The sequence below is a fragment of the Nuphar pumila genome, chromosome 3, assembly GCF_984573655.1.
Source record: "Nuphar pumila chromosome 3, dmNupPumi1.hap1.1, whole genome shotgun sequence".
Taxonomy (NCBI): Eukaryota; Viridiplantae; Streptophyta; class Magnoliopsida; order Nymphaeales; family Nymphaeaceae; genus Nuphar; species Nuphar pumila.
Window position 1 is genome coordinate 20,651,824 of NC_143251.1, and position 27,392 is coordinate 20,679,215.

Consider the following 27,392-nt stretch of genomic DNA (forward strand, 5'->3'; position numbering starts at 1 on the left):
TGATTTAAACCTAGGAATAGATACGTCTTAGGAATTATTCCTAAGACACCCCAATTGAATATAGCCAGAAACCTAAAACATGTTTTAGAGGATAGCAAACTTTATCATATGGTGATAGACGATGTGAAGTGAACCTATTTCTCCCTACGAGCATGGGTCCAAGGCTCCAAGAAGCCTTTACAGTTTCACACCTCAATTCTTAAGGGTCAGTCAGTCATTGGAATTTGTGAGACGTCGTAGACCTTCTCAATCGAAATATGGATCAAACGAGGTCACGAAGAGTCCGACCTAAATAAGTCTTATTAGCTTAGCTTATCCCACAGGCTCACAGGCTGTCATCGTCTTCACCGGACGCTCCACCACCACCGGACCACCTGCGACACCGACGGCCAGTTCCAGCCTATTTTATTCTTCTTCCTCTTTTCCCCTCCTCTTCTTCTTCCTCCATTGATTTTTCTTTCTCCCTTTCTCATTTCTCCTCCACGGCTCCACCTGGAGATCCACTACAGCATCGGCCATCGCCCGACGATCCACCACAACGTAAGTGCTCTTCTTCCTCTTCGGTTATTCTTCCTTCTATTCCCCTCCTTTTCTTATTCCTCCATTTATTTTCTCTCCCTTTCTCATTTCTCCTCCACGGCTCCCCACGCCGATCCACTACAGCATCGGCCATCACCCCTTGCTCTCCCTGTGGCACCAGCAACCGGTGGCCCGACGCCTTTACAGCCAGCCTAGCCACACCGGCGATTGCAGTCCACTCTGCCGGTAAGTTCAACCGAGCCCATTTGAGTTTAAACGAGTTCAGGCTTGGCTCGAGCTCGCCTCAATACGAGCTAACGAACCAGGCCGAGCCAAGCTCGTAACTCGGCATGAGCAGAGGCTGAGTACTCAGGCTTTTGGGCTAGCCGAGCTTGTACATACCAAGCTCGGCTCGAGCCCGGCTAGTGTGCATCGTGCTGGCTGCTATGAGTGAGGGGGGAAGTCCTGCAAAAAGGCCAATACGATACCACCGACCCCTTAAACAGGGGGACCTTGGCTTCTGTCCCAGGTAAAGCGCGAGGGAGAAGGGACGACAGCCCCGAGTCACATCATGATTGGAGTTGGAAAGGCCAAGCAATACTCCAACGTTCTCGACAAGCCCCTCAGCAAAGGGAAACAAGAGGTGGATTTCACTCCTTTAAAATTGCATCCTTGGTTGAATTTCCGTTCATTATTTTCTTTCAACAATTTCATTGTTGGGTTTTGCGGTTTTCTTTTTTCTTTTGAAAAAACGCTGTGATCTCAACTTTGGAACTTTGGGACCTTTTGTTCTATTTGGAGATTTTCAAGCTTCTGGTTTATTAGTCCACTTTCTTTCTTAGCTCCGTTAGTTTTGGGGCCTAAATTGAATGGGAATTCAGGTAGTCACGGTTTTAAGTTTGCAAGCATTTATGATTCTGAATTGGTTTGGCCCTTTTTTGATTTTTTTGTTTTGTTTTTTTTCCTGTTTGTCATGTTTAGCCTTGGGTTTCTTCCGTATGGATTTGTTGCAGGTCAGCATGAGTGCGTTTGCATTTCTGTTTTCCGAGATCGTCCAGTACAACCAGACACAGGTCGATAACATTACGGAGTTAGAACGGAGGTAATATCCATCTCATTTATAAACCCTGATTGACGTGGTACCCTCTGGGTCTTAAATTTGCAAGGTTGGCATTCATGAGTTGAAAAGTAGGTTCATGGGTCAGAGGAAAGGAAAAGATAAAAGGTTAAAGAAGGTTTGGAAACACGCTATATTATGTGGAACTACCAAAAAATAAAACTCAACAAGAATCAATTACGAAGTAGAGGCGAGGATCAAATTGTTAATTGTTGTTGAACTGGGCTGCTTTGCCCCATAGGTTAGATTGTTCGTAAAAGCAAATAAAGCGAGAAATTTTCTTTTTCTTCATTTGAGATTGGAAGAATAGATTTGACTAATCGTAATATTTCATATTCTTGCATACCTGTTTTTTAGCAGTTCTTGTGCCTCTTGCAGCTTTCACATGAACCCGCCCAAACGTTATATTCAATTTTTTTCCTTTTTTCTTTGCTGATCTAATTCCTTATCGGCCTTTTGCTATTCTTTGAAACCTATAATATATGACAAGCTAAAATAGCTGCACAGTAGATTTGAGTGGTGGGCCCGTGATCAATCGGCTCCTTGTGTGGATAGCAATGTATTTCCTAGAACGACCCTCCATGTAACATCTTGTCATTGCAAAATTTGAACTCTCATGGTTTGGTTCTGATTTGAATCTACGTCCATGGGGAAACAATCTTTCTCTCATTACCATTCAGGGTGAGAGAGGTTCCATTAAATATATGAGGTTGGTACATGATTTTGTCTAAATACAAAGTCATATTCCTGTTCAGAAACTTAGAGACCTTGTGGATTTCATGAGGATCTCTATCACAATTGTAGGATTTGGTAAGGCAATCCATTTTCTCTTCAACTTTTATCTTCTAGATGCCTCCTCTTTGACTTTGTATCATCTTCATTAGGTAACTGCCTAGTCCTTTCTTCATTGAGTTCCTTCATTGACTCTGTGTTACCTCTCCTTACTTTATTAGGTAGTTGGTCTGAGACGACTCCAGTCTGATTGCTTCTAGACCTTTCTTCCTCAACACCCCCCTTCAAGCTTATCTTACTATTTATAAGATTAAGCTTGGATCTCGAATAACAGAACCTTGCTGCTGCAAGGGGCTTTGTCAAGATATCTGCCAACTGATCCTTTGATGAGAGAAATTTTATTGATAACTCATTTTTTCTTACATTCTCTTGAATAAGGTGAAAATCTATCTCTAGTATTTAGTTCATGCATGAAACACATGATTGGTTGTCAAGTATGTAGCACTCGAATTATCACACCTAAGTACTGAAGATGGCTGCTCTTGAGAAATGCCCAACTCTTTCAATAAATAAGAAAGCCGTGTAAGCTCTGAAGTCGCCCCTGCAAGACTCTTATACTATGCTTTTGTACTCGACTTGGCAACTGTTTTCTGTTTGGTTGAGTTCCATGATAATAAATTTGGCTCTAGATAAGTCAAGTATCCATTTGTAGACCTGTGATTGTCTAGGCAACTAGCCCAGTCTGCATCAGAATATTCTAACAATTGAAATGAGTTGGATATTTTGATTTTCAATCCGAAAGTGATCATTTGCTTCAAATAACGCAAAATTCTCTTAACATGTGCCCAGTGCTGATGTGTTGGCTCATGCATAAACCGACATGCTTTATTTATAACATAAGCAATGTTGAGAAATGTAATAGGTGTAGTACTAGATTTTGTGCTACCCTTCTACTCTTGTACATGTGATTATTTTAGATATTTAGTCCTGATATCATATAGTCAACTATTTTTGTTTTTTTGTGTAGCCCAATTGGGTCAATCCTCGGTTTGTTGTATTCATCCTCATTCTTTAGTTCTAATGAAACTTTTAGAATATTTTCTTATCTTCTCTCTTGTATACCTTCTTCTTAGTGCTTAATTGTGAAGACGCTCTCCTTGGGAACCATGTCTGCAAATCAAGAAGAAAAAAGAAAAAAGAAAGAAGAAAGAAGAAAGAAGAAAGAAGAAAGAAGAAAGAAGAAAGAAGAAAGAGAAAACAAACTAAATGGGCATGCCCTCCTCTTGGGTCATCCCTTCTTTTATATACAGTTATATGTTTTTTTATGAAATTGCTCTCATACACAATTACATAAGACAACATCATGACATCTTTTCACTTAAAGGACAAGAATACCCATACATACATAAATACGATTTCTAACACCCCCCTCAAACTGTATATGGGTTTTAATGACCATGGACAATATGTTTTTCAAGAACCAATGTCTTATAGATGACAAGGGCTTGGTAAATAAATCGGCTATCTGATCTTCTCCTTTAACAAATAACAGTTGAATTTCTCAACTCTCTACCTTCTCCCAAACAAAATGTTGGTTCAGCTCAACATGCTTCATCTTCCTATATTGAATGGGATTAGTGTCTATAGCAACAACATTTCTGTTGTCACAAAACAATAATGATCGAGTGATCCTTTGATGAAGAACAACAAGTAAATACCAAATCCATAAAATCTTAGCTGTCACAACTGCCATTGCTCTATACTCTACCTCTGTAGTGTAATGAAATGGACTAAATCCAAAATACGTCACTTATGAACATGCAAGAACACCCTTCAATCAAGTGAAACACTTGATTGAATAAACCGCAACACCCTCACAAGGGTCAAAAATATCTTTGTTATTGCATAAGAGAACTCTTAGAAGAGTCGGATATACAAAGGCCTATTTATAATACAAGGGGACACAAGGGGGCAACTCCAATTGGCTGTTGGGCTGCTCTCAACGGTCACATTTGTGTGTGATTGCATGCGTAATGTTTGACCTGATACACTAATGAGGTTGACGTTGATGCAGTACGTCGGCACTCAGTGTGTGATTTCATGCATAATGTTTGGCCTGTAATTGAGAGATGTGACAATGCTCCGATAAGTTGTCTGTAAGGTGTTGGGTTTTCAAGTGGTTTCCTATCATCAATTTTCATTTTGACATTGACAACTTTAGGAGTGCCGACCTTATCATCTGAGATACCGAACTTGACAACAATATCTAAAGCAAATTTAGATTGAATCAACAAATATCCTCCTAAAGAATAAGCAACTTCTATACAAAAATAAAAATAAAAGATCTCAAATCAGTCATTTCAAAATGAGTTTTAAGAAGCCCTTTAATATGTTCAACTATTTGTTTATCACTTTCAGTAATGATCACATCGTCCACATAGAAGAGAATAATAATAATACCTACATCAGAAATCTTAACAAATAAATCTGTGTTAATTAAACAAGATTGAAATCCAACATCAAGTATAACTTGACTAAACCTATTGTTGCAGCGGAGGGAAAATCCGAGGAATGTCAACACCCAGCGTGTAGGCTGTGGTCCGGTTTCCCTCGCTGCACCAAAGTGTTGATCCGATTCTGTGCCTTCCACATCTGCCATTGAGTTACTGTGGTTACAGGCTTGTGCACAGGAAGAGCAACCCCCTCGTTACCAACAACCTTCGTTGTGTCACGTGCAGTCCGATCTTCTCACTGCAGCACGTCGGCATCCATTAACGTGGGTTGAGTAGCATCAACGTGTATCAGCGTCGACCCCTTTGCTGCACCGAAAGTGTGTCTGGTACCCATTACGTGAAGGTTTTAAGTGATGCAAATTAAATATATATGAAAAGCAACCAAACCCACGACTTTCCAGGCCGGTGATGGCCCATTTAGGCCATTGATGCATCACATGTTAAAAACCAAAGTAATGTGTTATTTATAACACCAGACCTATGTCACATGGGTGCGGGTGCGAGTGCGGGGATGCGGCACTTCCAAAAAACCTGGGTGCGGGGGTGCGGTAGGGGAAAAAATGCAATATATATATATATATATATATATATATATATATATATATATATATATAAGGGGGGGGTCGGGGGTTCCCCCCGGTGCGGGTCCTGGGACACCCCTTCAGATCTTATTTTAAAAACCCGTCTCTGGAAATAAAGCGTGATTCGGATTGGAGTTCCAATCAAAGCTAATCTGTTTGCGCCCCTAATCTGATCTGACCTGTTCACGTGCCCTCTAAAAAGTTAACTGGATCTGGATTTGAACCTCTCCCTAACTGGTTCTGAAATTTCAGTTATATTGTATCCAATTTATGTTTGGTAATCACCACGCATAACTGATTCCGATCCACTTATATCCCCAAAGCCTTGGAGACAACCAGATATCCTCAAGCCAAATTTGAATTCAAGAACTGAGATCCAATCTTATGGTCCAGACATCACTTTGAAGTTTGGACTCAAAACTCAAGTATATCCAATCTGAAGCGACGGATTGAACTGGTTAGATCTTACCTGATTGTTATAGACCCATGGGTTGGTGGAGGCCAAGATATGAACCCCAACCCAAATTCGAAACTAGTGTAGATCTTAACCAATTGCTACCCAACCGATACGGACCTGAGCATTTATTTCCTAACTCAATTCATACCGGAACCAGTAAAGACCCAACCCACTAAACCCTGACCTGACACACAATACGAGTATGAAATTATTTTAATATCCAAAACCGAAAACTGAAGCCATTTTTATCATTTGGGTTTTTTGTCTTGTCTGACCCGACCCATTTTCACCCTGATCGTAGAAAAAATAGGAAGCAGATCAGGTCATGCTGAACATGAGCGTTTTTGCTCATGTCGACATTGTGGTCATCTGTTTGCATTTTGGATGAATGCCACGTGGTTTTGTTGACTTTTGAGCTTTTTAAAATGCAAATTGGATGGCTAGCTTGAGCAAAAACGCTCATGTTCAACATGACCTAATGTGCTTTCGAAAAAATATGTGTTTTCACTTTTTTATTTTTATTTTTGTTTTTTTATTTCCTTGCAAATTCAAATATTCCAAGGGATTTTGCCATGGAAAACTCTGCCCACCATGGACGTAAATCCTTCCTCAGAAACCCTACACGCCGACGATGCTGGAAAATAGTCGACGGAATCCGAAAATACGGTCATCCTCGGCAGTGTTCCGGGTACGGAGGCGGTCAGAGAAAGTGCAGAGGTGTTGGGGAGAGGGATCTCATCGATGCTGGAAACCCTAATTAGGGTTTTCGAAGATCGGCCGGAGAGGGTGGGGCGAAGCCAGGATCAGCTGTCTATGAGCATCAATAGGCTCACTCGAGGTATTTTTCTGTTTTCGATCCTTCTCCTTTTCTTTGGCATTTTTTCGTCCGACCCCATTCCTGTTTAGTTTTGCCTTTTGAGATTTCCCTTTACTCGGGTTTATGCGATTGAGGGTTTTTCTGCGATTTGGTTCCGCAATTTAGGGTTTTGAATTTCTTTGCTCAATTTTCAAAAAATGGGAAAAAATGAACCAAAATGACCCTGGGTGCGTTGACTGCACCCAAGGTTGGGTTGATCGCACCGGGTGCCGCACCCGCACCCGCGTCGCGTCGACACGGGTGCGGCACCTGTCTGGCCGAATCCCTGTGACATAGCACCAGACTAATGTGCCAAATGCATGTGCACCCATGAAAAACAAGGCTATTCATACGCATAAAATTTCTCAACTCATATGCATCTTTGTCATGGGTATTTTTTGCATCAATGTACATGTATCCGTGCCCATGCATACTCCCTTGAGTGTGTGTGAGTACAAAAATGTCGATGACCTGGCAGATACATGATAGCACACCTTTACATGTTAAGTACAAAACGTCGATGACCTGGCAGATACATGATAGCACCTTTACATGTTTCATTCCCTAACCACAACAATGCACATTAAAATAAAATTCTACATGTCTAAAATTTACATTTCCCTTTTGTCAAGCAAATATATTTTTGCATATCCTTGAACTGCTGGTCGGGCATGACATTCCTGGACCGGACAGCCTGCTCGCCGATTAGGCGAAACAGTCCAGCCGAAAGGACCTGTCAATCAGTCCAGCCGACCGGATCAGCTGGAGTTGACTGGTCAGCCGAAAAGCACTGGATACAACACATCATGTCCCTACGTGCAATATAAATTTGCAGATCATATATGATAATGCATCTGCCAACAGAGTATGAAAATATAAAAACAGTCCACATATAGGTGCATACATAGTTGCAGCATTGAGAGAGAAAAAAAAAACGATCGTGGGCCAGTACTAGACTTATATTTTACTTTCCTCTTATATCAACTCATGCCTAACCGTCACCCGGCTGGACTTACCTGGCACCCGGGCTCGGCCTGTCGGGCCAACCGAGCCAAGCTCGGCTGGTCTGGCAGCCAGCCCAGTCCAGAACAATAAGTTTTTTTTTTTTCTGTTCCACCCCATACACAGCCGACCACTCGGCTGGGTCTGACAGTGTAAACACAGGCCCGATCCGGGCCTGTGTATGCTGTCAAATCAAACAACATATGCATTAAATAACAGTTATATATATATAATAATAATAATAATAAAATTTTTTTTCTATAGGGCAAACCCAGCCCAGACCAATATATAAAATTTTCTTTCTATTAAACCATCCAGTCCAGCCAACCCTGTCGGCTCGGTCTGACAGCATATGCACAGGCCCAGTTGGGGCCTGTGTATGCTGTCAGGGAACAAACAACATAAAAAAAACTATAGATATAATTTTTTTTTTCGTGTTACCTGGAACCGCAGGCCAGCACCCAGCCGACTGGGTCGGCTGGGCCTGCTTCGGCCCTGCCAATACTCGGCCAGCACCCACTTGAAAAGAAACAGGGTTTTCCAATTTTTTTTTGAAAGATTCCCTGCCCAGTTGATCGCTCGGCTGGGCCTACTGTCGTGATTATGGCCTGGCAGGCCAACCGAACCGGGTTCGGTTGGTTTGTTGACCGTCACCCACACCATCTCTATGGTCATGTATAAATTTTTCTTGAGAAACAATGAGAAAACACAGAAAATACATATGTGCAAATGTTGAAATCGTGGATCCCTTATTCCACTATGGATTTCCATAAAAAAGATGCATGAAATCCATCTTCACCCTAATCCTCAACCGTTTCACAAAGAGGTACCCATACCTTTGATGAAAAACACGAGAAGGGCGGTGGAAGGAGCTTGGGCTGAGAATCAATGGCCTCCCTCTTCCTCCTTCCTTCTCTCTCTCTCTTTTTCTTTCTCTCTTTTCCTTTCTCTCCTCTTTTTTTTCTTTCTTTAAATGCATGAGGGAGAAGGGCTGCCCCCCCCCCCCCCCCCCTATTTCCAGAAAACTCTCTAGAGAGAGTTCCCAAATGTGGGACTCTCTCTCTCTCTCTCTCTCTCTCTCTCGGAGTTTCCAATTTTTAAAACTCCACCATGTTTGACTTTTTGACTTTTCCAATCCTTTTGGAAACCTCTAGCCCCCCTTTTTAGTTAAGCAAGAGGTTTAACCCTAAACCTCCTTAACCTCTATCCCGAAATTAATAAAATTAATAAATTATTTTTTTTTGAATTTATTAATTCTTAAATATTTAAAAGCTTCCAAAATTGGTCATATTGACCAGAGAGACTTTTTATATGAAAATAACCTCAAATTAAAGCCCCCTAACTGAATTTAAAGTTACAATTCTTGTTGGACATGGATTTGGATCCAGATCTGATCCAAATTCGGATCCAAGATCCAAAGTCCAAACTACTTTTTTTTAAAAATGCGATTTTTGGGCAAACCATAGCTTGAATCGAGGAAAATAAAGTACCGTTGCGCTCAGAATTCCGAGATGCATCCAACGGTATATAACACACATATAAACATCCGAATTTCATCTGAAATTATCCTGAATTTCGCTTGTATTTAAAGGTCAAATTTAAAACTCTTTACTACGTTTTGATTGGCTCGCCTTGACCTTGCCGATGAGATCTGGGTCAAACCGAGACTCTAAGACATTGGTCTACAAATCGAGCCTCAAACGATTTTTCTACCAGACTTAGCCAAATTTTGAAAAACTCATACATTGACTAGGGGCCAAAAATACGCGATCTTACATGTGCAGAGTCCGTTAGTCTGTTCAACTTATTTTTGACATTGAGGTACTGGACAGACTCAGATAACTATATTTGCTGCTTTTTATGGTTGATTAGAAAAGTTCATAAATTTTCACTTTCCATAAAAAAAAGAGAAAAGTTCATAATAATAAATCTGCAAGCCTAGGTTCACATATTTACCTTCGATCTAGCATGCAAGAGAAAAATATTCAGCTGTAGAGTATGCATGCTTATATTTGTTAAATGTACATATTTGGAAATTGAAATCAGGTGACAAACACTTGACATATGTCTGTGCCTATAAGTTTGTGAGAAAATGAAGTTAACTTTCATCAATAGCTCAAGGATTTACTTTGAATTTCTTGAATGCTTTTTAGCTTATCTGCAAAACCTACTAGTGTTGATGGTCAACTCTAATCTCCTTACTACTATATTGAAAATTTATTACTGGTAAGTTTTTCATTGTCTGGCACTTGCGTATTCTAGTTGCAAAATTTTTCAACATAAACATCTATTTATTTCTCTTGGTTTAGCATTATTTTCTTTGTGAACAACATTGATTTCTTAGAGGTAGAGCAGACTTGAAGATGCGGGCTATGCTGTGGGAGCAAGGGCATTGGAGCTTCTTTGCCATAGAGATAAGGTATCTGTTTTCTCGTGATAATTTTACTTGACTGTATGAATTTTAGTTATTGATTAGTAAATAATAAATTTGTATTTTTCCAATTCAAATTACTTGTAATTGTTTAGAGATGACACCATAGCCACAAAATATCATTCATGCCAATTTCTCAGCAAGGATTTTCTTTGATTTTTTTTTTCAAAAGTAAATTTTCTTGGGAAAATCTCAAAAACATCTTGGATGCTTTAAAATTTTTAAAAATACAAAAGAAAGGATAAGAAATGGTTGGTTTTAGCATCATTTTGTTATGCAAAATATAAAGAAATAGTTAGAAAAGTTTTAAAAAATAAAATAAGGAATGCCGTTTATATGTATATATATATATATATATTTCAGGTTTGTCGATTTTTCTTGTTCATGCAATCTGAATATATATATGTATATATATTTCAGGGTTGTCAATTTGCCTTGTTTATGCATATGAAATTATATATATATATATATATATATATATATATATATATATATATATATATATATATATATATATTTCAGTTTGGTCGATTTCCCTGCTCATGCATATAAAAATATATGTGTGGTTCATATCTGTCTATTTTCTTGATCATGCATGTGAAAAGATTTATGTAGTTCATATATGTCGATTTTAGTACTCATGCATCTGAAATATAGATGTGTGTTTTTGATTTGCTGATTTCATACTGATATATATATATATATATATATATATATATATATATATATATATATATTTGTGTTTTCTGACTTGCTGATTTCATGAACGTGCAATATAAATATGTTTTTATTTTCAGCTTGATGACTATTTATTGGTTGTGAGTTTGAATCGTGTATGCAGCTGAATAACATGTGATGGCCGATCCATGTACATGAATCAAACCAGTTGATGTAATATATTTTTTTTATTCAACAATCATATTTTCTGATTCAGCTGTTAATATATTTATGTCTGGCTGACTCATATACATGAATCAAATCATGTACATGGATCAGACCAGCTATTGATATGTTATTTTGTATAGCCGATCCATGTACATAATTTTGTTCATGGACATGAATCAGACCAACTGATATTACTTATATGTCTGGCCGATCCATGTACATGAACCTGTTATGTACATGAATCAGCCCAGTTGATGATAATTTATGTTGGTTGATCCATGTACATAAACCTGTTCATGTACATGAATCAGACCAGCTGCTGTTAATTTATGCATGGATCAGACCATGTACATGAACCTGACCAGCTGTGGATGATTTCTGATTGGTCGATACATGTACATGAATTTGATCATGTGTATGAATCTGATCGGTATGTAATATTTTCTGGTGGGTCGATACATGTCCATGAATCTGACCAGCAAAAGTTAAATTGCTGCATAGCCAATTCGTGTTCATAAAATTGATCATGTGCACAAATAATCTGATCAACACTTAAAAATTTCTGCATAGCCGATTTATGTACATGAATATGATCGGAATATGTATTTTCTGATTTGGTATATGAATCTGATCCTAAATCGATCAATTTGCAATATGCATATCATACACATGAATATAAAAATAATTAGATGTTTGCGTGACTGTGATCATATGCATATTTGGTTGGTCATATGCATGAAATTGATCATGAATGGTGTGGTATGCAAGCCTTCTATTCGCATGTGTATGTGTTTGGCTAAATGTGCATTCTTTTTGTGTTTTGAATGTGCATTGAGAATATAAAATGTGAAATTGTGTGTGTTTTATGTTTACTGAAATTTTGCAATTGACATAAATCACTTTTGAGATATGTTAGTGGCTTTGTCACAGGGATTTCGCTAGCAGGGTGCCGCACTCGCGTTGACGCGACTCGATGTCGGTGCGGTCAACCTGACCCTGGGTGCGTTGACTGCACCCAGGATCATTTCAGTCCATTTTTTGGATTTTTTTTTAAAAAAAAAATGTCCTATGAAATGGGTTGCGGAATTTAAAATTGCCCTATGAAATGGTTGTCATGGTATCAGAGAATCAATTTGGTTTTATGCCTTGAAGATCAACTATGGAAGCTATATATCTTCTTAGACAACTTATTGAGAGAAATAGAGAGAGGAAAAAAGATTTGCATATGGTTTTTATTGATTTGGAGAAGGCATACGATAGAGTACCTAGGGACGTTCTCTAGTGGACAATGATGAAAAAAGGTGTTTCTCTCAAGTACATTAGTATAATTAAAGATATGTATGAAGGAGTAGTAACCAATGTCCGCACTTGTGGAGGGATAACCAATTTTTCTATAACGGTTGAGTTACATCAAGGATCTGCTTTAAGCCCTTTTCTATTTGCTATAGTGATTGATGAGCTTACGAGATCAATTCAAGAAAATGTGCCGTGGTGTATGTTGTTTGCTGATGATATCGTTTTGATTGATGAGTCTAGAGCTGGGGTTAATGCTAAGTTAGAATTATGGAGATAGACATTGGAAGCAAGAGGTTTTAAATTGAGTAAGACAAAATATATGGAATGTCGGTTTAGTAAGCAACGAAGTCGTGATGAGAGTGTAGTGAAGCTTGGTGAGCAAGAAATACCGGTGGATGATTGTTTCAAATATCTGGGATCTATCATTCAAAAGTATGGAGAAATTGATGGAGATGTAAATCATAGGATAAAGGTTGGCTGGATGAAATGGAAAAGTGCAACTGGAGTGTTGTGCGATCGTAGAATGCCATTGCGGTTGAAGAAAAAGTTTTATAGGACGACTATTAGGCCCACTGTACTATATGATACGGAATGTTGGGCTGCTAAGAGACATTATATTCAAAAAAATGAGTGTAGCTGAGATGCGTATGCTTAGATGGATGTGTGGAAATACAATAAAAGATAAGATTCAGAACGAGGAGATACGTAAGAAAGTAGGCGTTGCACCCATTGAAAATAAGATGAGAGAGAATCATTTACGGTGGTTTGGACATATTTGGCGCAGGCCTAATGATGCTCTAGTTAGAAGGATGGAGAAATGGGAAAATATATTAGTTAAAAGAGGTCGGGGTAGGCCTAGGAAGACATGGATGAAGATGATAGGAAAGGATATGAATGCTTTGAACCTCACCGAGGACATGGCATTGGATAGAAATGATTGGAGGAGAAGGATTCATGTGGAAGACCCAGAATGATTTTCTTTTTTGGTTCATATCGTCGACCCCAATTGTTTTGGGATAAAGGCGTAGTTGTTGTTGTTGTAATAATCGCTCTTGAAAGCATTAACGATAAAATTGTGATATGCTGAAAATATCGCTTTCTACTTGTTATGTAGCAGAAAATTGCTGTGTCCAATATGGAATTAAACTTTTTAGAAATCAGAGTTAATTAATATGCATTAAGTAATGTGCATCATTTTAGGCTAATTAATTGTTGGTTTAGATGGTTTTCCATAAAACAAACTTTGGAAAGTAGTAACTCATTAAGAAAAGAAAAAACGTTCAAAATTCGAAGCCTTGGGAAGTGGAACTCAATTACTTTGATTGAGTGTTTTCGAGTAAAGCCTTTAATATGGTATATAGCTTGGGTTTTTGTTTTCCAATTTAGCCTTTTATGTTTTAAGTATTAGTTTAATTACTACTGGTGGTGATTTCGACTAAAAGAACGCAAGATTAAAAAAACTATTCAAAATTCACCAGGAAAACACGTGCAATAATTTCTCGTTTTAAACTTTTGTCACTATGATGTACACCTAAATTTATTTCTCGATTAATTTCAATTTTTTGTTATGATCAAAGTTTAAATTCCAACCTCGTTTATCCAAAGCCTAGCCATATGATTATGGACGAGCCATTGTCTACTTATGATGATTATACCAGGTATAGATTCGGGTTCAATTGATTTACATGAACCAGACCCGAATTATACCCGGTAAAATAATATGTCAGCCAAATTTTGACCATTGAATCAATTGCACTATTGACTATTCAATTCATGTCAGCCAAATTTTGACCAATGAGAGGCTTGAGGTGTTTCTTTTCTTCCCAATCGGGTCAGGTGTTCGATCGACCTGAATCCATTTAATTAGTTTTGGTAGAAAGTTTTAGTCTGATTCTCGTAAGCAGGTACATCTGTGCTGCATGGGACTTGCCACTTTTTTTCCAAACGAGTTCTTGAGAATTGTGGTGAAAAATAAAGGTTGTGATGGGTTTAGGAAGTTGGAATCGCTAGATTCGTGAAAGTAGAAAATTCATGTTTGCCATTTTCTCTTTTTTTTTAAAGTCTGACTCGTGGCTCCTAATAAACGGCGAAACCACTTGTATTAAAGGACCAAAAGAGGCAACCAAGTGCCCACAAAGCAATAAGAAGCCCCCACCTCTTCACTTGGGCAGCTTTTGATATGGGCATTTGCAAGGACTCCTCACCGGGCCGGGGGGAACCCCCAGACTCCCCTTCTCTCTCTCTCTATATATATATATACATATATATAATTTTTTATTTATTTTTTTGCCGCGCCCCCGCACCCGGGTTTTTTGGAAGTGCCACACCCGCACCCATGTGACATAGGTTAGTGGTTATGTGTGAAGCACTGAAGGCCTATGTATGCCAGGAGTATGTGTTGCTCTAATGTTATTGATTGTTTATGTATTGCAAAATAATTTTTGAAAATTGTTTGTTTTTCAAATTTAATTACATTGTTAAATTGTGAGGGCTAGGGCTCGAAATTGTTTTTGTGTGTTGATTTGCAAAATGGTTCTTGTGTAAAGAACTTGAAACTGATTTGAAATGGTAAAAGATACCAAATAGTGTAATTAATTTCTTCCTTGATGTCCCATCTAGAGTGTGAGAATATTGCATGGAATACAAATCCATGCTCTTTTTCTCATTTGATTCAAGAGAAAGACCCGTACCTTGTATATAAAATGAAGAAAAACAATAGTAGATGTTGAAAAATGTGGATGGATGGCTGAAAAAGATCAAATATCCTCCTATTCTTCCCTCTTTGACCTCTCTTTTCCTCACTTTCTCTCTCCTCATTTTTTTTCTCTTTCTCTTTTCTCTCTCTTTTTGAAGTCTTTTTATAGGCCCCCATAGGGGAGGTCACCTCTCCTTCTCCAGCTCTCTCTAAGAGAGTTCCCCAAAAGTGGAACTCTCTCTCCTTTTGTTTCCTAATTTTTTGAAATACTACCAAATGTTGACTTTTCAAAACAAAATCTTCCAATCCTTTTAAAACTATTTCCTAACCTCTCTTAAGCTGGAATAAGGACTCTTTTAAAGAGTCCTACTCAGCCCCAAAAATAAAATTCAGAATTAATATTATTTATTTATTTAATTAATTAAAATTATCTAAAGGTACCCAAAAATAACCAAATTAATCCAGAAGGTTTCCTAACCTTATTCAACACCAAAATAAAGCTTTATATTCAATTTAAAGCTGAAAAATCATGGGGATTGGATTTGGATCCAGATCTAAATCCACAAATCCAAACCCATACCCAAAATGAATATGGATCAAGATCTGGATTAAATCCAGATTATAGTGGGTCTTACAGAAGATCCAAATCCATAATAATTCGGATTTTATGCATTGGATCCAATCCGATCAAACTTCGGATCCATTTCGACAAACTACTAATTTTTTAAAAAAATGTGATTTCCGGGCAAACCAGAACTCGAAATCAGGAAAACAAGATATCGTTGCACTCCGAATTCCGAGACACATCCAACGATATATTACACGACTACGAAATTCTGAATTTCACCTGAAAATAACCCGAATTTTGCTTGAATTTAAAAGTCAAAATTAAAACTCTTTCTCACGCTTCGTTTGGCTCGCCTCGACCTTGTCGATGGGGCCTGGGTCAAGCCCAGACTCAAAGACTTCAGTCTAAAAATCAAGCCTCAAACGATTTTTCTCCCAGACTTGTGCAAATTTTCAAAAATCTCATAAAATGACTAAGTATGAAAATACGCGATATTACAAATACCATTTGATTCTAGGTAATCTTTAAAATCTTTTGATAAAATTTTTCCTCTGAATCAGCGTGAAAGATAGAGATATCCTTTTGAAATTGATTTTTGACCAATTTGTGAAATATTTGAAAATATAAAAAACTTTAGATTTATGTTTGAGAAAGTAAATCCACGTGTGTCGTGTAAAGTTGACAGCAAAGATCGAATAATATGCAAACCCACCCTTAGATACAACAAGTGCTAGACCCCAAACATCCGATTGTATTAACTCAAGTGGTCACGTAGAGACAAAAGTTCTTGAAATGACAATCTTTTCATCTTTCTAAGAATATAATCTTCACATGTAAAATTTTCAAGATTACAATTTTTTTTCAAATTTGGAAAGTGCTAGATTTTGGATACATTAGGATAGCCAAGTCATTTATGCCATAAATCTAAATCCAGTTTCTGAACATTACAACAAAATGTACTTTTTGGTATTTCCAAAAAATTCATGTAGTATAAACCTCCTTCCCTATGGCTTTCCCCAATCAGCTTCCTTGACTGACGATCCTACACTCAATAACCAATAGAAGAGAAGAAAACATTATACTTAAGGTTATATAGTTGAGAGACAGACAAAAGATTTAGGTTTAACTTGAGAATATATCTAATTTTTGGAATAAAAAAACCTTTTGAAATATTTTTGATTTTTTCTATTCCCTTTATCTCAAGGGATGTCCCATCAACAGTAAAAACATTTGACATGCTTGAGTTATTACATTTAGATAACATATCACTATTTGACATCATAAATGAGGCACCTGAGTCAAGAAGCCAAAGAGTCTTACCAGGGCTAGAGATGCCAACAGAATAGTCCGTGACTCAAGTTGATGAAGCTTCTATAAGTTGAGTCAAGGATATGCTCCCAATGTTTGATTCTTGTGTAGCTTTGAGCTCACTTGACTCTTGTGCAACTGATGCTACCTTCTTCTCATAGAGCCTCTTTAATTTAGGATAATATATCTTGACGTGTCCCGGTTCACGACAATAATAACAAATAAATTTTTTCTTCTCAAACTCATTGCCTTGTTTTTCATAGTTATCATTGTTTGGTGTCCTATAATATAGTGGTTTGTAGGCATGGATATGGTTTATCAGTCTAGACATGGCTAGGACCGAATCATCATCTTTTTTAGATATTTTTTTTTGAGTATATTTTCCTTCATACTTAGTTCTTCAATAGTATCTTCAATAGAGAAAACTTTCTCTACGAAGAAGAGCTAGTTTGGTAGACTCAAACTCTGGTCTTAGACCATTAATGAATTGATATAAATGTTCCACATCAATTTGTCTTTGACGGAGTTCTATGTCTTCGGGACAATGCCATTGTGGCTCAAGAAGAGCCAACTTATTCCAAAGGTCGGACAAGTCACTAAAGTATTCTCTAATACTGTTTCTTCCTTGAGTCATAGTGCGTACTTTGTCTTGTAAGTTGCAAATATGAGCAATATCTTTAAGAGAATACATTCTTTTGAGATAGTCCCATGCTTTATTTGCATGTTCAAATCTAGCTAGACTTGAGTACTTCTTGATATCAAAACTACTAATTAGCCAAGACATAATCTTGTTATGCCCCATTCTCCATTCTTTTCATTTTTTTCTCATACGTGGGCATAGCCTTGGTTTTTTTTGCCTTCGTAAGAGGTAATTTCTTTTCTCCTTCTATCTTAGTACGAATTAGTTTGGGTTCCAAATTTGACCCATCCACTAATCTCCACAACCCTTTCCCCAATATCCAATGCTTCATTATTGAAGCCCATGTTATAAAGTTTGTCATTGAGTTTGATGGGTTTTAACGTGACAGTATCATTGTCATCCATGTTTACAAGGGCTAAGAGAAAGAATAGAAGATAGAAAGGAGAGAGAAAAGAGAAGAGATAATAAAAAAGTATCGCGAGCACTCCACCACAAAGAGCACCTCCAACGAAGAACACAAACACTCCACCACGAAGAGAGCACCTCTAATGAAGAGCATGAACACATAAGAATTCCATCACCAAGAGCACACAACAATCTCACAAGCACTTAATAAATTTTGCAAAAGAAACTTTATTTCTTTAAAATCTTGAGTGACACACTTCCCAATGCACCAAAAAATCAGCTTGATCTCCAAGCTCTGATACTATGAAAGGAAACAAGGTTCTCCAAAATATATTCACCAAGAGAACACGGTGAACACTCAAAGAGTTCCACCAAAGTAACAAAAGAACACTCACAAGTAGGGGTGGCAAAACCTGACACGACCCGCCAACCCGCCTCTTAGGCGGGTTCGGATTTGGAAAAAACAAACCCGTTTAATAAACGGGTCGACCCGCCTAACCCGTTTATTAAACGGGTCGGGTTCGTGTTAGGGGTATGCCAACCCGCCAACCCGGCTGACCCGTTTAATAAACGGGTTAGGCGGGTGGGTCAACCCGCCAACCCGACCCGCCAACCTGCCAACCCGACCCGCCAACCTGACCCGCGAACCTGAGAACCCGTTTACCCGACCCAACCCATTTATTAAATGGGTTGGCGGGTCGTGTCGGGTTACCCGTTTATTAAACGGGCCAGGTTCGTGTTTGCCACAGCCAACCCGTTTAATAAACGGGTCGGGTTCGGGTTGAGGTATGCTGACCCGCCAACCCGTCGGGTCGACCCGCCAACCCGACACGATTGCCACTCCTACTCACAAGGCACAAAATGGGCTCACACACGAACACCCACTAAAGGGGCAAACACAAGGAATAAAAAATAATATTTTATTGATCAAGACCATGCAAGAAGCATACATTGAAGAGGGGTTTTGCCCCATATTTATACACAATGAGGAGACTCATAGAGAGTTGTTGGGGTCCCAACGACTCTAAATAGAGCCTTTGGGAGCCCAACGACTTCCTATGTTGACTAGTTCAAAACTAAAAAATCTAATCCTAGTTACAATCTAGTTATATTATATATATATATGTACATTCATTTTTAACACATTAGTAGCAAATATTTTTCCTATATAAGTATGTATGTATATATATAGGAAAAATATTTGCTACTAATGTGTTAAAAATGAATGTGTATATATATATATATATATATATATATATATATATATATATATATATATATATAGAGAGAGAGAGAGAGAGAGAGAGAGAGAGAGAGAGAGAGAGAGAGAGAGAGAGAGAGAGAGATGCTAACATGCCAAATTTGTTGTTCAGGCTTTTTTGGTTTTATTTTTAAATTTTGACCGTACAGATGTAACCTACCTACTTGATTTTATCGGGATCAGATCTTGGAGCGTTCCATTCTGACACATGGGTGGATTTTTATAAGGTTCGAAAAACCAACAGTCCAAAATCTTTATAAATTTTTGAGGCTCCAAATATCAAATTTTTTTCATTGAAAACATATGATCTGGGTGTTGATTTCTACTAAATAGTCCATGCTGAACACATCTATGGGGTCGAAATATTGAAAAAAGCACAGAAAAAGCCGAAAAACCCATTTAGCATGTTTATATCACTATATATTATATATATTTGTGTTTTTGTTAACTACTGGTTTGGAACGTCAGTAATCTCCTTTGCAAAAGAAAAAGTTGTTCGATTGGGAAAATGAGGTGAAAAAATGTCCATAAGAGATGTTGCCATGGACTTGCATAACTTAGATATCAAGCTTGAGTTGAGCCATTACACAAAAAATGCGCAACCCAAATATCTTCAAGCATGATTGGCATGGTGCTAAATTTATTATGAAGCTTGGTCTAGAAAATTTAAAAATTGGATGACCATGATTACTAATGCAAGAGGGTTAGTTGAGGTGGCTCACAAGAGTATTCTCTATTAATCATCAAGTAAATATTATTTTTGAGATGATTTCAAATTCCTTATGTTACACTTTTGATTCTAGTAAATTTCTTCCAATTTTTTGACATTTTTAAGATTGACATGCTTCTATAGTTGCTACAGACTGGACGCAGCTGCTAATCTTGCTCCTTTATTTTGACATTTTAGGGAAATAGAAGGGAAACACGGTTGCTGGGAATTTTGTCCTTTGTTCATAGTACTGTATGGAAGGTGTTGTTTGGAAAGGTCAGCCTTTTCTCAAGGCATGAAGAAATGCCTTATATATGTATATATGTATGTATGCTGGTATAATTCCTTTTCTCTATATTTATCATCAGGGCTTCATTGAGACATCAATTCATTTACCACTTGTCTGTTGCATAACAGTGTAATTTGCTAACGTAATATGGGTTCTTTGTAGTTGTACCATTGGTTTCCCACAAAGGTTTTCTTTTTCTTTTACTGGATTTATGTGAGATTACTACAAATTTAGGCTCACATTTTGTAGTTGAAATTTGTGATTTATCCTTCTCATGATTGATTTTTTTTTTTAAGTTCTGTTCTCATTGATGAAGATATTGCATGCATCCCTTATTCCAAATTTTCTTGTCAATTTCTTTTTCCACTTTTATTTGCTTCCAAATGTAAATGTATCTTAGTTTTCTCAAATTTTTTCTATAAAAAGACTCAAATACCTATGGTGGATAGACACCTCAACTGGCAACACACTGCTCAGGCCAAAACAAAAGAGGGACCAACACACTGCACAGAATTATAGCTGTATGGAGAGCATGTGTGCTTGACTTTGCCATGATCCTAAAGAGTCCGAGTATATGGAATTCATATGCTTACCTTGAGTTTACAAAAAAAGCTTCTGAGTGCACCAAGTAGCAAACCATTAAACATGTTAGAGAATCTATACTTCCCTAGTAATGGCCTGTCAAAGTATCGCTACGAGGATGACATAGGACTCTCATGCCTAAGCATAATTCCTCGCCAAGAAAGCCAAATTACCCTTTACCTCTTACCACATTCATTCCTAGAGCTCTCTTGAGGGTTTTCCTATGGGAGAACCGTAGGAGCTCATTTTGAACCCAAAGCTCTGGAAAATCCTAGCTATCTTATGTTATTTCTTCCGTTCCATTCAACCTAGACACTTATGCTCTTCTTTCTTGGCCATATCTAGTATTAAGGGCGTGGAAGTGGTAAAACTGGCCGCTTAGTCATCCCAAGGAGAAGAGAGACCATAGGTGCACCCTAAATTGAAAAAATCATTGGACTAACGGAAGATTGAGGGCCTCCCTCTAGTCTTTTCTTCCTCAGGAGGGGACACTAATATGAGAAGTTGGGTGGCCCCACAACTTTGTTAATGAGACAAATTACATGGTGTAGTTCAATCATTTTTCCTTTTTGTCTCTCACTATCCTTGACTTTTGCTGCAATTTGAGGTGTGTTTCTTCATTTCCTGACTCTATGATTGCTTATCTCGTACTTGATGTGAACAGGTAGGCAAGACCATAAAATTTTATGAAAGCATCTACTGTTATATGATCTAGTCATGGACCAAGATGATATCCAAAATTTAAAAATCTAAAAAAAGAGAAAAGTAGATTAAATTTGAATTTACCATGTGTTTTCCATTTATCTTGACATTTTCATCTTATTTCATGTCTATTTTCCGTAGCCATTCCTGATTTTTTCTAAAGATTTTCATGCTTTCAAATTTCATTGATGTTAATATTTGTTTTAGAGTTTTAAGTGGTTCCTATTTTTTCAATAAAGCTTTTTTCTCTTAAATCTCGTAAGAATTGCAGTGCTAACATTATCTAGATGCTGTTACTAGTGATTGTGAGGTCTTAGGAAGCTCATTGTCTGCGATGTGCTAGAAACAAGTCAAGCATAAATTTTCATGATTCTGGTTTAAATATTCAACGTTAGCCAGTTTTATTTAGCAACAGTTTATGGCAGTATATCACATGGACGCTCCATTTACTTCTGAACTATATCCATTTATATATCATTGTAACAGAAAACTCCATAAAAATGGTTGTAACCCATATCCTTAATCTGTCTGTATCCTTATTGTTTTCCAACTTGCCAATTCGGTTTCAGTTGACATGCTTCATCAGTTATATAATCTATGTTATGCCATTAGAGAAAAATAACAAATCCTAATTTACTTCTGTTGGCTCATAACTTTTTTTTTCCCCTTTCCAGCATATAATTGGTGGGTATTAATGGTCTGAATATTTTAGAAATCATTAATTAAAATATTCTGATCATTGATGCATTTTTTTCATTCAAAATGTTTTACAAGTTGCAATATGCCAAAAAAAAAGATATTTATGCTAACTTGCAACTTTTGTTGGTTAAAGGTAGTCAGGCTCCAAAATATCCCGAAGCTCTACCATGTTGCATATGCAATTTCTCAGTTTTCAGTTTACATGTAATTTATGATTCTTGTAGGTGGCTGACTCACTTGAGAAAGGAACCGAACATGAAGATGAATACATGATCAGTGAGAAAGAACTTCTTGTTAATCGGTATTTGACTAATTGTATAGTTTCACTGCATCTTGTACCTTTTTCTTTTTCTTATGAAGAGAGAAATGCACTTGATAGAATATATTTAAATTTTTTTAATGTGATCGAAGTTTGATATCATACTTTATTGAAGGTTTATTTCCATCCCAAAAGACATGGGTGCATTCAATTGTGGGGCTTTTGTTGCTGGCATTGTAAGGGTATGTTGATTCATAGCCAGAGAAAAGTTCTTATTTGATAATCCTGAGTTGAGAATAGCTAAACATAAACTTGCTTTTACTGTAGGGTGTTTTGGATAGTGCCGGTTTTCCTGCTGCAGTTTCAGCTCACTTTGTACCAGTGGAAGGCCAACAACGACCACGGACCACTCTTTTGATAAAGTTTGCTGAAGAGGTAGGATTATGTATTAAGATGCTCTGATTCTTGAATCAAGTTATGTTATCTTAGGAAAAACTGGCATAGGAACATCAAATAATTATTTAGTCCCTTTCTTTGCTAAACCATTTGTGAACTAGCATACATGGGTATTCCAAAATGGCCAGCACATCTGTGTTGATTGATTCTGGGTGCTTTTAGGTGCTGCTACATACAAAATGCACTATATAATAAGTTGAAGATTGTATGTTTCTGTGAATACTGCTGAATAGTGTAATATATGAAATTGTATCATATGTATTTCTAGTTTTGGTGCTACACTTCTCAAGTGTATATAGAGTTATTTATGGGTGGCAGTTTTGTACTTTTTCAGGAGGCTAGAGTCTATCATTTTTGTCTTTTAGTGTATCCAATGGGGTCAACCCAAGGTTGCTGCATTAGGAAGCAGAAGCGAGGAATAAAAAAAAGCAATATAAGAATTGAATGAGAATCAAAATAAAACACATAAAAACTAAAATAAAAGTGACTATTCTTAGATTTCATGCTTTTTTAGTGTAAAAAATAATTTTTTAACAAAATCTAAAAATGATGACTGCCAATTTAGAGAAAGCACATGGAAGTGAGTGAGAAGCGTGAGAAAAAACACATAAAAAACATGAAAAGTAGACTGAGAGAACATATAAGAAGAATAAATGAAGCGTGTGGAAAGCTTAAGAGAAGCATTGAAGAATCGTGATTCTCATCAAGTTTCGAAAGCGAGGAGTATCGGGCTTTTGAAGCGAGCTTCCCACCTATCTAAGAAGCTTCCGGTAACTCCAGGTCAACCCCTATATGTTGTATTGCTTCTTTCTTTTCAAGCTAATGAAATTTCTCTCAAGAAGTCCCTCCATTGTTTTCTTCCTTGTGCTTCTTTCTTGATTTCAATATGGTATCAGAGCCATATTGGATCGGAGAGTTGTTTGAAGGTGGAGGAAGGTGTGAAGTTACTTCAATCTTGCTTCCTTGTCTGTGCACGCATATTGAGGAGCTGACATCAGCATCATCCCTGTGGCCGATCAGATCTCCGTGATTTGAGGTAGGATTCTTGTAGAGCCTGATTTTAGAAGTCCAAAGAATAAAAAATCACTTCGATCAAAGCTATATTGGATTTTTGGGGATTCTTCTTGTATTTTCAGGATATTGAGTTCTTTAGTGTCCAGAATCCAGATATGCAAAATTTGTTCAATTTGTTGCTATCAGTGGTTTTTGTTTGCGTATTGGGGTCGTTTTTGAGTAAGAAGTCTGTTGATAGCACTCTTGGTGAGAGTTTTTCTGTTTTGATTTAGTTTTCAAGAATCTTTTGGAGTATATCAGGAAGCGGTACCTGAGTTTTGATATCAGAATCAAGTTTGTGTTGTGAAAATGCTTTGATGATGCCGTGCTTTGTAGTCTATGGCCTGTTTTTTATTATTCGACATCTGTTGACTGGTTATGAGGTTTATTGTGAGACATTTTAGGTGTTTTTGTTGATGTTCTTCATATCGGCTGAGCATGTACGTGTGTTGGTAGCAAGGTTGCCAGACTAGGAAGCAGAAGCGGAAACCGATACGAGAAGCAGAATCGAGAATCGAGAAGCGATGCATTTGAAAATATATAGGAAGTGGGAAGCAAGGAATAAAAAAAGCAATATAAGAATTGAATGGGAATCAAAATGTAATACAAATAAAAACTTAAATAAAAGTGATTATTCTTACATTTCATGATTTTTTAGTGTAAGAATTACATTTTTAACAAAATCTAAAAATGATGACTGCCAATTTAGAGAAAGCACATGGAAGTGAGTGAGAAGTGTGAGAGGAAACACATCAAAAACAAGAAAAGTAGAGTGAGAGAACATATAAGAATAGATGAAGTGTGTGGAAAGTATAAGGGAAGCGTGGGAGAATCGAGATTCTTATCAAGTTTAGGAAGCGAGGAGTATCACGCTTTCGAAGCGAGTTTCCGGGAAGCGGGCTTTTCACCTAGCTAAGAAGCTTCTGCTTACTCTGGTTGGTAGTATTGACATCTTTGTTCTTTGATTGGAAGTGTACATCTTGTTTGGTGCATATTTTTTCAGACATTTGAGGTTTTTTTGTTGATGTTCTTCATATCGGCTGAGCACATGTCTGTTGGTGTGAGTTGGTAGTATCGATGGCATCTTTGTTCTTTGATTGACTGTGCATCTTTTTTGGTGCATAATTATGTGGTTGTTGGTGTAGTTTCCATCTTGTGCAAGTTTGTTTTATTGTATAGTTGGGGGTTTGGAGAATATGGAGGAGGTCATTCAGACCATTCCCGTAAAAATTTGACATGACTAATTTCTTATATTGGGCAAAATTCATAAGGACTGTGATCTGGGGATTCAGATATATTGGGTATCTAGACGGTACCAAATCTAAGCCCAAGAAAGGAAACAGCAACTGTGATATTTTTAAGGAATCACGTGTATTTATTTGTTTGTATTTGTATTGTTTAATGATGGTATATTGGTCTTTCAAGTTAAAACCCTCTTATGTAAGGGTATCATTGTAATTTCTCACATGTTTTAGAAGTCCCAGCCCTAATCCTTATGCTGGACGTCCTTTCATCTCCTTTCTTTCTTCTCCTCTAGTGGTGTCTTCCTATTGCTTGGACTCTGAGGCACACCTTCACATGGTATTAGAGCCCGGCGAGAAGGTAAGTTCCATCGAGATCCTTGGCTGCTAATCCACCTCTTTTCAATCTATTCTCTCTTTCTTCTTCTTCTAGTTTCATATCTTTTTGCTTTTTTAAAACCCTAGTTTATTTCCTTTCTTTAAGGTCTTATTTTTTTTCTTTCTTTCACATCTCTTTATCTTCAAAAATATATACAGATATATCTGTCTCGCCTCTTCTTTCGCTGTTATGTAAGAAGCACTTCCAAAGGGAAGATTATGACTCTTCCCTTTTTGACATACACACTTTATTAGAGAGTTGTTTTTCAAAAGGTAAACCAAATTTATCAAGAATCTGATATACTACTCTGAAAGAGGGATGCCAGAAACACGTCATAGATCCACTGAACCTTTTTCTCCCAAACATGCCATTTTTTCAACCGGTGAGAGACACCCTGTATAGGTCCTGCTCACTTACTCCTTTCAGAAGTACCTTGCATGTCACCTAATCTTTCACAACATACTAGTGAAGATGGAACTCAAAAATAGCATTGTTATCCTTAACAGGTCTTGGGCTGACACTCCAGTAGGAATGTGCAACAGGACCTCTCTGGAAAGCATGGCAGTGATGAACGCGACGACCATCTGATCATTCTTTTTCCAGGAGGTGAATTCTGGGTTTACCTCTGTCATAGTGGTAGTTGTGATCCCATCTTTACTTTCTCCTGCAACAACCTGTTATTGCATGGTCTCCAGAGGCACTTGGACCGATCCGTCTCGAGATGTCCCATAAGTTCATAGCTGTTGATGAAAGGGGTTATTTGTTTCTTCTAGGTCACAAAGTTGGAAGAGTCGAGTTTTTCGAAGACAAGTTGGCTAAAAAATGAATAGGAAATCAGGGAGGAACCGGAACCCATACTCAGCGAAAGAAAGAAAAAATAACATAAGGGGAATCAATAAAAGTAATACTGAAATCAGACCTGAATCTGGTTCAGGGTTGTGCGAGCCTGATCTGCTGACATCAGCAAGTTCGACCTCTTTTTTTTTAATGTCAGACGTGATCTGCAAATCTGAGTATCATGTCAGGCTGAATAGGGTCGAGTAATCATCTCCTTAGTTCTAATGGGAACCAATATTATGTGGTTTTTATTAATGCTTTTACAAAATTTGTGTGGATAATATATTTGCTGAAACAAAAATCAGATGTTTTTATGGTTTTTCAAGCTTTCAAGGTTCATGTTGAGAATGTGACAGACCATAAGATTAAATTTCTGCAATCTAATTGGGGGGGGAAGTACCAATCTGTGGCCAAGTATCTTCTTGAGTGTGGTATTGGATGTCATATCTCATGTCCCCACACTCATGAGCAGAAAGGAGCTGTCGACAATTTGTTGATACAAGGTTGTCTCTTATGGCCCATGCTAATGTGCCGATGAAGTATTGGTCTTTTGACAACTTTTTTTGATAAATTGGATCCCTATGAAGTTGTTGAAAGGCTTGTCTCCTATCAAGGCTCTTTTCAAAACCAAGCCAGATTATGTTTTCCCTGCTTAAGACCATATAGGAAGCACAAGTTAGAATATCACACTGAGCAATGTGTCTTTTTGGGATATGCTTCTTAGTACAAAGGGTATTATTGTTTAAGAAAACTGGGCAATTATATAATCTCGACACATGGTGTTTGATGAGAGTGTTTTTCCCTTCAAGGAAGGTGTGGAAGCGTCTGAATCAAGATCCAAACCACCTGTCACTGTGACTCATTTGCCCACCATTGTAGGTCCTGTTGACCTTAGACCTGTGATGACCCAAGAACCTGAA

At 37.6% G+C, this 27,392-nt stretch overlaps 1 protein-coding gene across 5 annotated transcripts in view; it reads left to right on the top strand.

Annotated features, from left to right (window-relative positions):
• Positions 1-279: 279 nt before the first annotated feature.
• Positions 280-27,392, top strand: part of LOC149842223 (uncharacterized) — a 55,354-nt gene continuing 28,241 nt past the window's right edge. The window contains exons 1-9 of one of the 5 annotated variants that reach the window (XM_090001323.1): positions 280-540; positions 664-765; positions 1,049-1,162; positions 1,533-1,621; positions 10,133-10,196; positions 20,174-20,251; positions 22,472-22,548; positions 22,682-22,748; positions 22,834-22,941. In XM_090001323.1, the coding sequence (XP_089857449.1) occupies positions 1,091-1,162; positions 1,533-1,621; positions 10,133-10,196; positions 20,174-20,251; positions 22,472-22,548; positions 22,682-22,748; positions 22,834-22,941 (555 nt within the window). In that variant the 5' untranslated portion in view covers positions 280-540; positions 664-765; positions 1,049-1,090. Of the gene's footprint in view, positions 541-663; positions 766-1,025; positions 1,163-1,532; positions 1,622-10,132; positions 10,197-20,173; positions 20,252-22,471; positions 22,549-22,681; positions 22,749-22,833; positions 22,942-27,392 lie in introns of all 5 variants that reach the window. The other 4 variants (XM_090001322.1, XM_090001319.1, XM_090001321.1 and 1 more) reach the window with 4 other exon arrangements.